The sequence below is a fragment of the Acartia tonsa genome, chromosome 12 (assembly GCF_053477335.1).
Source record: "Acartia tonsa isolate MP-2025a chromosome 12, ASM5347733v1, whole genome shotgun sequence".
NCBI lineage: Eukaryota > Metazoa > Arthropoda > Copepoda > Calanoida > Acartiidae > Acartia > Acartia tonsa.
Window position 1 is genome coordinate 11,900,867 of NC_137271.1, and position 13,305 is coordinate 11,914,171.

Below are 13,305 nucleotides of genomic sequence, written 5' to 3' on the forward strand. Positions count from 1 at the left end.
TGTGCAAGTCCCCTGTTTGATAATGAATTTCCAACCTTTTATAGGTCTAAGTCAATTTTCGCTTCCTTCACCCTTTTATTTAACAACCTTTGTTTTTAGGTCTTTTTTTACTTAAAAATTTCAAACGGCTGTATTTTTCTTATTTTTGAAGCTAGAAGAAAATTTTTTTTCCAGAAAATGTTTATCTTTATGTAAATTTTACATTATAAATATCAAAATATAAATTTCAGCGGCCGCAGCTGTACTTGGCAGCTGCCAGCCGCCGCAGTCGGCGGTCGGCGGGAAAACGGCGGCAGATCTTCATGAAATTTTAATACGTTATGTAGACATGTCAGAAAAGCTTAAGTTTAAAATTTGAAGTCTCTAGATCAAAAATTGCGGCCACAGGAGCCTTTTAAAGATTTCTGGAGACCTGGAGGATCAGGACCTGCAGGATCATACCTGGAACCTGAAAGTGACTTGAACACCTGTATTTCATATAAGGATGTACTACTAGAGGATTTTTTAGTAATTTGGTATGATAAAATGCTTTGTTTTAGTCAAAAAAATATTTTTGCTCTTTACCTGGATGACCCTGCCAGGTTTGCTGGCATCCTGTGCCCGCCAGGATGGAGATATTCAAAAAATTCCAACTCTCAGTTATGTGTCATACCCATACTTAAAAAGTCAAGCAGTTTGGGCTCTTTATCTTTCACACACAGAAAATGAGATAGAAAAAACCGGATGGGGGGGCGTTCAACGCCCCCCCCCCCCCGACCGTTAAGGGTTAAGTCCAGCGGGCAGCACATATTAAAAATTCATAATTCTAATTGAAGAGAGTAGAGTATACTGTTATACAAAGATACAGGATCAAATATGTTAAATCTCTCAATATATTTACTTTATTATTACACTAGTGGCTTCGCCCCTAGCCTCTAGGGGCTTTGCCCCAAGAGGTATAATTACATCTTCTATCACTTACCCAGCAGAACGGATCACAAATTTTCGCACCTACCCAGCAGGAAAACATTTTGCGATTAAATTCGTAAAATTCGTAAATTTCATAAAATTCGTAAAATTCATAAAATTTGTATAAAAAAATGGGGGGGGGATTTTTTTGTTTTTGGGGGGGTTGGGGGTGTCCCACCCCCCAAGAAAATAGCTTAAAACCACCGCAGGACCAATAGGTATATACCCTGAAGAGTAGAATCCGATCGGTTCAGTGGTTACCGAGATCTTAAGCTTCAGACGGACAGAGGGACAGACAGATGGACAGACATTGTTCTACTTTGTATTATAGAAAGATGTAATGTCATCACTCATCAGTGGCATGCATACTAATTCATTAGGTGGGTATAAAGCCTTTGGTGTTTTAAAATAGGGAAGATATTCCTTCCCAATTTTGATTTTAAAAGGGTGCCTTCCATTTTGAATGCTTATATTATTATTATTCAATGAAAAACTGTATGCCATCAAATGCTAAAAAAGTGCTGTCAGATGGACAGACCCATAGACATAATAAAGTTATGAGGTAGATTTTCTACAAAAACTATAAAATAACATGACATTAACGGTGACAACATCTTAGGATTTGAGAATGTTCTTGAAAAAGATTAACACGTTAAGTAGATAAGTCAAAATTAACTTGTTATTTCTGGAATATTCAAATAATTGAAAATGTTTTTAGTCTTAATTTAGATAATTATATCATTAACACATAATGTATGTTCTATAAAGCTTCATTTGCATGACTATATCACACATGAAAGGTGCCAGAACATAATTGCTGTTATTTGATCTTAATTATTACAAATTTATAACAGGTTTCTTTTGTTTCATTTCGATATTTTAAAACTTTCATTTAATCCTTATATCTTTAAATTCTGATTCACTTTCTTGAATACTCTTAATCCTTTGCTTTTATCCTTACTATACATTTTCTGTTCATTTTTAGAAACTGAACAGCTACTCTATCAATAGCAAGGATCTTACAGGATAAGACAATGGATGATAGTTTGGTTAAATCCCCAATTATGATACACAAAAATACCTCTTCTGTTGATTAAATCTATTTGTTGAAAAGTGTGGACACAACTAACCACTGGCAACAACCTTTTAGAATTGATTATAAAACTTTGGGTGCCAGTGTAGTTTATAGTCCCATGTCCCCTCCCTCTCTGGTTAATAGTCACTTTGATATATTATGAGCTAAATTACCGCTTATATTTTTTATTTCATCTTTGTGTGCTATGGCTGTTTGTGGTATTGTTTTGAAATAACATTACAAATTTAACAAAATAATCTTTTTCAGCAGAAAAGTATATTTTGTCATGAGAATAAAGATGACATCAAAATTTTTAATCTGATATATATTTATGATTAGTCTTTGTACTCTCGGGTCGTTTGTGAGCTATTGAACAAGGGGAGCAGTCAGACTCGTGTCTGTGTGTGGCCGGCGGCGGGGGTATGGTAGAGATAGGGGAATGGGATAAAGCACAGAAAAATTAGAGAGCGGTCAGACTAATATCCCTTGGGGGGATTAGAGGTAAATAAGTTCTTACAAAAGAAAATGAGAAAGTAGATTCTGAGAGAGAATGGGGGAAATGGCCTCGTGTCTGTCAATTGTAAATTTGTAACTGGGGTAGAGCAAGCGGTCACTCACAAGAGCGAGTGTGTTGAGGGAAGGGGGAGGGGAGGTTACACGGGTAAGAAAGGTACTAGAGAGGGAAAGAGAAGAGGGGGTAGGGAGCGGTCACACTTTCAGGTGTAATCTATGAAAGGGAGTTGAAAGCATAAAAGACGCTTTTATGAATAGAGAAGCGTTTTCACAAAATTTTAATTAAAGAGTAGCTGCGCCATATTAAGAATTATATGGATATTAAGTAATTATTACTGTCATACACCTTTTATTATATATTTCATTATATTGAAATCTGTTTTTCATAACACCTTTTCCTGTTCATAAGTAGGAAATGAAAAATGTGTCAGCTGATTTGAAGAACTTTCCCCAATTTTGAAAACAAATTATTTATATGTAATACATTGATACAATGCATAATTCAACAAGGATGAGAACATCCAAAAAAAGAAGGACAAACTAACAATAATCCTTGTAGAGTGTCAGAACTTAATGAGCAACATATTTTATTTTTAAGTCTTAATATAAATTGTAAATATAAAAATTTGCAAAATTGCATAAATACAGAATACAGTGTAAGGACATACTTTAATTTTTAGGATTTTATTATTGAGTTGCCTATCTTATAATATTGTACCTTATTGTCCTAGTAATCAATATTTCAAAAATCAGATAAATAGGATAATTGTATCATACAAAAAGTTAGTGTCAAAAAAGTAAAAAAATTAGCATGTTTGTGTACGTACGGACTTTCTGGTAAAGATTATAAAGTTCCTATGCTTCCTAAATCGTACCTAACTGTTCATCGTGAAAAGTTTGAAATCGATAGGACAACCTAAACATGTAATGATAATCAAAAAGAGATAACCTTAACGGGTGGACCCTAATTATGGAAAAGCTTCGATTTCAGCAAGGACAATTATGTTATTAAGTAGCGTAGCAAAATATGACTATGAACAGAAAGATTACATGTAGATATAATTCTAAAAAGTTTAGACGATCCAGTCAATAATCGTATCAATATTATAAGCCGTCTGGATGACATCTTTAAAATCTTGATATAGAGTCGATATGCTCCTACCACAGAGACTATATTTACAATATTAATGTTTTATTTAATTTGATTATTTCAGCACTCTAAAGCAAAGCAGTCGTGGCCGAGTGGTTAAGGCGTCTGACTCGAAATCAGATGGGGTCTCCCCGCGCAGGTTCGAATCCTGCCGGCTGCGAAATTATTTTATTTATTTTTTACAATTTTATGATATATCATTTGAACAGTTATTGTTGAAAGTACAGATTGTCAATAATCAATCAGGGAGGGAGGGGACATTGGAATGTTTATTACATTAGTCCCCAAAGTTTTGTTATTCGTTGGCTTAACAACTTTGGGACTTTTATGTATTTTGATTGGTTGGTTCCAAACGTTTCAACCACTAATTGTAATCTACTGATGGGGTATTTGTATATATCTTTATTGAGGATGTACATTTATTTATCGGCCATTGGCTTATTCCTTTAAACCCTGATAATCATTAAATTAAAGTTTGTTTAAAATGTAATGTTTAATGAAGGAGATTTATATGACCAATAAGATAGCTTTCGAGGTTTCGTGGAATATTTGAAAAATAGATTGTGTCTATTATAAATACAATACAAGGCAATTGATTTTAAAATTTTTAAGACAATTAATGAAACATCGAAATATACAAAAGATTCTGAATTAATAAGCATGTCCAGGGAAAAGGGAATGTGATTCTGACAAACAATTCTAGATGAAAATTTTCCCTTAAACCCTTCCCTTTTTTCTCCCACTTCTTACCCACTTCCCTTTCAGTTACACAAAAAACAAGGTTTACTCCAACTTTACTCCAACAAAATATTAAATGAGCATGTCTAGAAAAAAAAAATCGAGCGTGACAGGACTCGAACCTGCAATCCCCAGATCCCCTTATCCATTAGGCCACACGCCCTAAGTATTATACTATCGAAAAAATTGTAAAATTAAAAAAAGAATAATTAATGAAAGTCGCAATATATTTTTATCACCAAACCTAACACAAATAAAATTCAATTTCGGAAAATGAATAAAATAAATGGGAAAATTTTTATCGAGCGTGACAGGACTCGAACCTGTAATCCCCAGATCCGAAGTCTGGTGCCTTATCCATTAGGCCACACACCCTATTGTTAAAATACATTAAAATAATGTATGTATAGACCCTAATAGGGTTTTAGGGCCATGCAAGTGTTTGCAATATTTTAAAAATTAGATAATGGATAAGTTTCAGTGTAATTCATAAGAAGGCTTTAGTGAAAGCACCGAATGATTTTATTGTTATACAAAAAGCAACATTTCAATTCAAGTACAAATAAACCTCTAGAGAAGGAAAAAAATGAATACCGCTAGAATATCTATAATACAAAGTAGCTTGATGTCTGTCCGTCCGTCTGAAGCTTAAGATTTCGATAACCACTGAACCGATCGGATTCTACTCTTCAGGGAATATACCTACTGGTCCTGTTGTGGTTTTAGGCTATTTTCTTGGGGGGTGGGCTTGTGGAAGCACCGAATCATTTTTTTGGTTAACAGATAATTAATATTATTAACCAGAGACAGTGTTACCAAAAATAATAAAAAATATCTTATCAATAAAAAGTAAAGACATTATTTTATTAGGGAAACCTGCCAAAAAAGGTTACATAAACTAAAACAAGAAGAACAATATCCAATCAAGGTAGAAACAAATCAAGTATTAGTTTTCTCGTATTCATTCGAATCCGGTGGATAGGAACTGGTTCTCATCCATACGAAAAAACTATGTCTAGCATCGTATTATATCCAGCTTTCTACGAATATAAAAATGTACAATCATAAGATGAAACCAGTTTTTTTAGCCCGTGCCTTCGGCACCTCGGGGCAAAAATATTTTTAATCTTATAATTGTACATTCTATATCCGCGGAAAGCTGTTTGTAATACTGAAATAACTATTATTAAATTAGGGGTAACTAATACAAACAGACCTTAAATGAGAAAAAGCATAACTTACAAAATTGAAACTTTAAGGGTATCACAAAAAAAGACATAATAAAAGGGTGTAGTTTTATAATCTTATTTTGTAACTAATTAGTCATAATGCATTTTTCCTTCCTTTTCACAAGAGTTAAAAGACGGCAGTGCTTTTTAGTAGCGAAGCTACATTACAATTCACTTTGTCCATCAGTCAGTACGTAACGATATGAGGGAAACGTGATTTTCTCGGCTCCTATACAAGATAAATAGCTAAAGTTTTTAATGAAGATTCTTATGACATATGCCCATCTAATCTATACGTAGTTTCATCCAACTGTCTGTTATTTGGGGTGCTAGATCGATTCCTAGATTTTCATATATCTAATAGTTTTGTCCATCTGTCTGTTATTTTGGGTGCTAGATCGTTTCCTAGATTTTCATATTCTCGGGATTTTCTCAATTCCTTTTCAAGTTAGAGGGCTGAAATTTTCAGGTATTAATTAATTTTAGATTTTACTTATTTTCACAAAGTTTTGATAAGATTTGTCTATTAATTGGGGTGCTAGATAGATTCCTAGATTTTTAGTGTTTCTTGATTTTCTCTATTCTTATTCAAGATTGACGGCTGAAATTATCAGGGATTGAATATGCTCATATTCTACATATTTTTTATTAAGTTTCATTAAGATTTGTCTAAAAATTGCAGTGCTAGATCGATTTATAGATTTTTAAATTTTCGTTATTTTTAAGGTTTCCTGATTTCCCTATTTTATCAAGATTAATGTTTATTGTATGACACTGCATTATAGTAATTTTTCCCGATATCCAATTATAATTTTTGAGCTTCACTACTTATGGATGTTGTCATCCTTGTTCATAATACATTTTCCTTCTTTTCATAACAGCCAAAGAGTTTATAGAGTTCAATTTTGAAAATTTAAGTCTGAAAAGAAGCCAAAATCTTTTATTTCACATTAAGGTACTATCATATTTTCTTTAAAAAAGCTAACCGCTGGATCGATATGGTTTTTCTTTACAGTGAAACTACTTGTAGGTCCAAAGAAGGATCATAATTATTTTTGGAAGGGTAGATTCACCCTCCTAATAGAAATCTCCTTGGCGCTTGTTTTGCATTAAGTTTTAAATTGTTTTTTTCCCCTAACAGCTATATCTTATCTTAATCCTTATATAAAAGTAACAGGATCTGTGTGCGTGTGTGTGTCTGTCTGTACCGAAGGATCTATGTAAACACTGTTCCGATATGGTTATATTTTACAATGTAGCTTCATATAGGTCTAGAAAGTTTTGTAGCAATATAGGGGAAGTCTCGACCACCTTCCATAGAAAAATCAACACTATAACCCCCCCCCCCCCTCAAAAAGGGTAGGGGATACGATAGTCTTAATATGTAAAGCAAAATATAAACAAAATTACTTTTTTTTCAAGGCTTCGACATATGTAATCATAATAAATTACATCTTAAGTCAATATAATAATAGTATAGCAACAAGGATGACAACTTTAATATAAGCGAAGCTAAACTACGTAATAGACGTTCTGACCATAAAACTAGTATAAAATACTAGCGTTTTAACTGTTAAATTCTATTTACAAATTATATATAGTTTAGCATCAAATGTAACGTTAGAGTAACTTAAACTTTTATGCTTCTTTTGATATAAATCTTGACGTCCATTTGGACGTACTAACCTCAAAAGTAAAGAAGCAATGCTTTTAGTTCCAATGTAATCAAGGAGTGGGAAGGTACAATTGACTATAAATTATACTGGTCCCAAAATTTATACAAACAAGTTTTCTTATTCGTTGGCTGAAACTTAACTATTTAATCTCATGATTGGGTTATACAAACTTGGAATGTTCAAACTTCAACTATTAAAATTTACAGAATTTGGGATTTTACATAAATTTTTCGTCCTTTATTTTATTCCTTAATATTTGTAATATAGACCAGCGAGAGAGAGAGATGACAATTGGCAGGTTATTACACAAAGTCCCCAAAGTTTTAAAATAACGCTTTCTTACTTTGATTGTTCAAACGTTTCAACCACTGAATTAAATCTCCAGAAGGGGTAATTTTGCGTATCATCATAGGAGATGTAATTAAATTTATTAGCCATTGTCTTATCCCTTAATATCCCTGAAAGTAATATAGACTGTTGTAAATAATATGACCCCTGAGAACAATATACCCAAACACCCTTTTTCATTACAAATAAAAATGGAAAACAAATAATGATATTTTTTTATAGCAACAAGGAAGACAACATCCATAATAGCCCAGCTCTGAAATGGTAAGACAAACAACATTGTTAATTGTTGAGTATTTGATCTGAATAAAAAGTCTATAAAAAAACTGCTCAAATACTGCTTATAAAATTGTCCTATGAATCAGTATTCCAAAATCAGATGAATAATTATATCACATAGAAAATTCTATACAAATTAGTTAAAATCGACATGGTTTTAATGAAAGCACGGACATTCTGCTAACAATTAAAGAGTTGCTACGCTTTTTAAATTGCATCTAACTACTACAGGAATCACAATGACAAGTTTGAAATCGATAGGAAAATTCTTAAATTTCTAAATTAACAATAAGAACAATCTATAACAGACGGACGGACCGACCCTTATTAAAGAAAAAATTCGCTAAAATCTAAAATTATATTCTTAAAATAATCCAGGAATCTAATCTACACCTGTTTATAGACCACTGCAAATCCACTAATAATATTATATAAATCAAACCCACCTCAAATAGCAGTTGTTTATTTCAAGTTCTTTAGTATTTCGCGAATTAAAAGCACATATTTTTAAACGCTAAAGCTTTTCTATAATTAGGGTCGGTCCGTACGTCTGTAACGGATAGTTCTTATCGTATCGGGTAGCTTTTTTAGTTAATTCAGGCATGTTAGAATTGTCCTATCGATTTCAAACTTTGCATGGTGATTCCTGTAGTAGTTAGGTATGATTAAGAAAGCGTAGCAACTCTATAATCATTACCAGAATGTCCGTATGTCCATATCAAGTCCTAAAAATGTAAGTATGTCCACAAACATTATTCTGTATCATAACATTTATATTCTGATTATACAAGTGTTAATGTCCTTTTGTCCTACCGTTTCAGTGCATCGGTTTTATGGATGTTGTCATCCTTGTTTATTTTAAGTCTTCTGTTACTTTTAAAATATCTTATAGATAATTAACGCAAACGTTTAAAATCTTCCCAGGGAGAGAAAATCTCCGGATCAAAAAAACAGAAAATCTCCGAAAAAAAATATGACGGAGAAAGTTAGAGGAATGAGCGGAGTATAAAAGCGATGAAACCATCTTTGTACAGCGGAGAAACTTTTTGGCATTGCAACGAGCTCAAAGTAAAACTAAAACACATAAAAACAGTGTAAGTGTTATTTATTACATTGTACTCTAGTTTTTAAAATATATTTTCTAAAAAGATTTAATTTTAAATTAAATTAGAAATAAGTTTCTAACTTTTTAAATTTTGTTATCAAACATCTTGAAACACTTTTTATAAATTTTTTGTAAAACCGATTATCTGTCCGATGCTAAAAGCAAGTTATATATAACTATCGGCTGCGCTCCTAGCATCTAGGGGATTTGGATTTGAAGGGGTAAGAAAGGGTTAGAAAAATAGTCTAAAACTATCTCCTGGCTTAAATTTAAAATGAAATGGTCTAACTTTTCAGTACCTTTGCAAAGCTTCCCTAAAAAGGACAACATAATCATTTCAGATGCTATAAAGATCCTAGTCTACAGACAAAAAACCTTACTACTTTATAAAATAATTTGATGATTTTTTTTACAGAAATGACGCCCTCATGGAGAGTACCAATTGTGTCCGCACTTTTCCTTATCCTTTTTTGCCAGGTAAATATTATTTTCTTTTGCATCGTATTACAGACAGCTTTCCACGGATATTAAGATGAAAAATTATAAGATTAAAACCAGTTTTGTTGGTCCATATAGGGCCGAAGGCCAAGGATAACAAAACTGGTAAAAATGTCTTATTACAAGATTCTTATTTTGATATTGTTGGAAAATTGTCTGTAATACGATGCTTTACATTATTTTTCATTATTTTTATGGAAAAAATATATTATACGAGGAAAAATATAGATAGATAATAACTCATGGTTAGTTGTGCTCAAATTAGTCACACCCTGCCTTTAGTCACATAAAAACAATATTACTTTGACTAAAACCCAAAGATTTCTATTCGTTGGCTTAAAAACATTGAATAATGTTATCAAATCTTTATTGGTTGGTCTAAACTAGCAGTGTGCTAACTTTTATAGCAATGATTTTAATCTACGGAATTAGTTTAGCATCATTGGGGATGTACATACATAAACTAACCGTCCATTGTTTTATCCACAAAGATCCTTGAAATTGATCTTAATTTTTACTAAGGTACATCGTTTATGAATAAAAACACTAATACAAACTGAATAAACCTAATGAATTAATTAAATACAAACCCAAGGCATATACACACGTCTTAATTTAATTATGTACGTGTATAAATGAATAGATACAAGAACTGACAGTTTTTATTACATAAAATAACACTTTTTTTCCTTCTGTCAGGCAAAAAAACTTTTATGAATGGTATCATGTAAAAAAAATCAATTAAGAAAAGTTTATAATAACGTTTTCTTATTCATTGGCTCAATAACTTTGGGGACTATTCTTGAATTTTGATGGATTGGTTCATTAAGTTGAATGTCCAAACATTTCAGCCACTAATGATAATCTACAGAAGGGGTAATTTTGTGGTACATTATTAAGGATGTACATCAATTTACCTATTTTTGTCTACCTCTAATAATGCTAAGAAAAATGGCATTATTTAGAACAGCGTACATTTTCATCTTTCAACGTCAAAGTAAGGTTTAGAATATCAAAAGAAGAATCAAAAAAAGTTTAAACATTACATAGCTTAGATTTCAATCCTTTAACTTGAGAAATTGTTATGTCAAATTTCTCAAATTAAACAAGGATAGCAAAATTTAAAAGATTCTCATACTAATTTAGCTAGTGAAAGATACAAAGTAGTCTAAGAATGTACTCAAGTTATAAAAGTACAACGGCAAAATAACCAATAAAATAACGCTCCTAAAAATTGAATATGTTTTGCACATTTTTGAAAATATTTGTTAAACTCGAAAAAAAACACATGAACATTAAAAATTAATGTGCGATAAGCAATAAAAATAGAAATAAATAACCGATAGAAATCTTTTAAATTTACTTGCAGCTGCGCCCCTAGTGTCTAGGTGATGGATGACAGTAAATAGGCTAAATCCAGCTTAAGACTCTAATTTAAAATAAGATAGTCTAAAACAATCAAATGACCTTTGTAAAGCTTCTCTAGAAAGGAATCTATCAGTGGTTAACAAGATCTTACCAAACAAACAAACAAAAAACCTTACTACTTTATATAGGATAACTTTTTTATATTTTAGGGATTGAAAGCAGCAAGCTTTAGCCCTGAGTTGTGTATGGAAGACGATGTTCAAGATTTACCTCCCAAGTAAGTACCACATTATTTGTAGGTCGGGAGGGAGGGAGGGGACACTGGACTTTAAATTACACTCACACCCAAAGTATTATAAGCACAATAGGTTTTTAATTAAAATTAGATTGGTTTGTTTCAACTTGAAGTGTCCAAACTTTTCTATAAACAATTTTAATCAACAGAATTAGTAATCATCATTGGGGGTGTTTATCAATTGTATCGTCTTATCCCTTAAGATCCCTGACGGTCATGGAAGACAGATCAAATATTTTCGTGTATTCATTCGAATCCGGTGGATAGGAACCGGTTCTAATCCATACGAAAAAACTATGTCTAGCATCGTATTATATCCAGCTTTCAACGAATAAAAAATATAGAATCAGAAGATTAAAACCAGTTTTTTTAGCCGGTGCCTTCGGCACTTTGGGGCTAAAAAACTGGTTTTAATCTTTTAATTGTACATTCTATATCCTCTGAAAGCCGTTTATAATACGATGCGAGAAATAACTATTCTTTTGTATAACTTTAAAACTAATAATATGTTTTTTTTTAGATTTCAAGCAATTTGTTTAAGAATTTTAGAGTATATCTATGCTACTAGAGGCGAAGGACTAGGTAACAATTTAGAAACCTATTAATATACGCTGGATTAAAACCAGTTCTCAGACATACTGAAAAATCATGTATAACATTGTATTATAGATAATTTTCTACGAATACTAAAATAATGATCAAAAGATTATAAATGCTAGTTTTGTTAGCCCAGTACTTCGGCTCTCGGGACTATTAATACTGAATTAGTCTTATAATTTTTCATTTTGATATCCGCGGAAAGCTGTCTATATGCGATAAATAACTTTAATTAATCTTAAGTATAACTTCTTAACATTATAATAATCACAAAAGGTATCGTGATTTTTTATTTTTTTTTTATAATTTCTAATATTTGTTTAGGCAACGAAATGCGAGGACTAAACCAGGCTGTGGGTGCAAAGAGAAACAATCCTGATCATGTATTTTTAAGGTAAGCTTGACTTTGGTCTTTTCAACAAAACTAGGATATATCAATGGCAGAATAATCCATAATTCTGCATTAAAACATTAGCTTGTAAAGTTTAAGAAATATTTTCGATCAGGAGTATCCAAACGTTTAAACTATTAATTGTAATCTATAGAAGGTGTAATTTTGTGCATCATCATTGGGGATCTGAACATTATTTTATCAGCCATTCCCTGAAAGTAAATAGTGCAATATCTAAGCTTAGTTTAAAAACCAAAACATTTTGGCTTAAAAGATTTTAATCTAAATATATTTTCAGATTTGGACGCAGTGGTTAATCAACAATGAAGCAAAAAAACCTTACATTTTCTACCTATACAAATCATATAAAAAATCAATATTCAAAGTCTAAAAATGTTACATGTCAATATTGCCCTTTTAGTTAAACTATCCTTAAATAAATCTATTTTATTTTTAAAAGTTTTTAAATTGCTACAAATTAACCCTAAAATTGTGATTATATACCAATGAAAAGCTATTTTTTTTGTTGATTTCCCTAACTATAAATTATCATATATATGTTTTTGCTTGATATGATCATTTATCTGTTTAAACTAAATTGTATTTGTATATCATATGATTCTGAAAACTATCTATAAAATATTGTTTGTTATTTGATCAAGACTGAAGTTTTTTCTTCTAAATTATTTACAGAATAAAAACTGGTTCTACACATTTAAACTTAATTATAGCTGAATCTTATGAAGCTTTTGATGCAGATGCTACTCTAAAATTTCAATATATGAAGGAGAGAGAAACAAGGATCCATAAGTAGCGAAGCACAAAAGTTTATGGATATACAATCGGACAAATTAAAATATCAAGAAATTGTCTAGTGTCTTTAAAATGAAAGAAATAAAAAAGAAAATAAAAATAATAATAAAAATCATGAAACCTTCATAAATTTATCTTTATGTGTTTTGTTGCACACAAACAGACGAACAGGCAAAGTAAGTTGTATTCTGGTTACTCTTCTGAAAGAAGAATATTCACAAAAATCAGCATTGTATCTACAACAGTAGGAGAGAAAATAGAAATATTTTGACATTCAAAAAA

The 13,305-nt window shown here is 31.4% G+C and overlaps 1 protein-coding gene and 2 non-coding genes across 3 annotated transcripts; 2 read left to right on the top strand and 1 right to left on the bottom strand.

Annotated features, from left to right (window-relative positions):
- Nucleotides 1-3,764: 3,764 nt before the first annotated feature.
- Nucleotides 3,765-3,846, top strand: TRNAS-CGA (transfer RNA serine (anticodon CGA)). Its single transcript has one exon. It is a non-coding gene; the product is annotated as a tRNA-Ser (tRNA).
- An 880-nt stretch (nt 3,847-4,726) lies between these two features.
- Nucleotides 4,727-4,799, bottom strand: TRNAR-UCG (transfer RNA arginine (anticodon UCG)). The gene has a single exon. It is a non-coding gene; the product is annotated as a tRNA-Arg (tRNA).
- A 4,122-nt stretch (nt 4,800-8,921) lies between these two features.
- Nucleotides 8,922-12,930, top strand: Ms (neuropeptide receptor myosuppressin). Its single transcript, XM_080179739.1, has 6 exons — nt 8,922-9,048; nt 9,477-9,538; nt 11,137-11,204; nt 11,743-11,804; nt 12,144-12,213; nt 12,509-12,930. Exons 2-6 carry the CDS (start codon nt 9,479-9,481, stop codon nt 12,525-12,527), a joined length of 279 nt encoding a protein of 92 aa, XP_080035865.1. The 5' UTR covers nt 8,922-9,048; nt 9,477-9,478; the 3' UTR covers nt 12,528-12,930.
- The last annotated feature ends 375 nt before the right edge of the window (nt 12,931-13,305 follow it).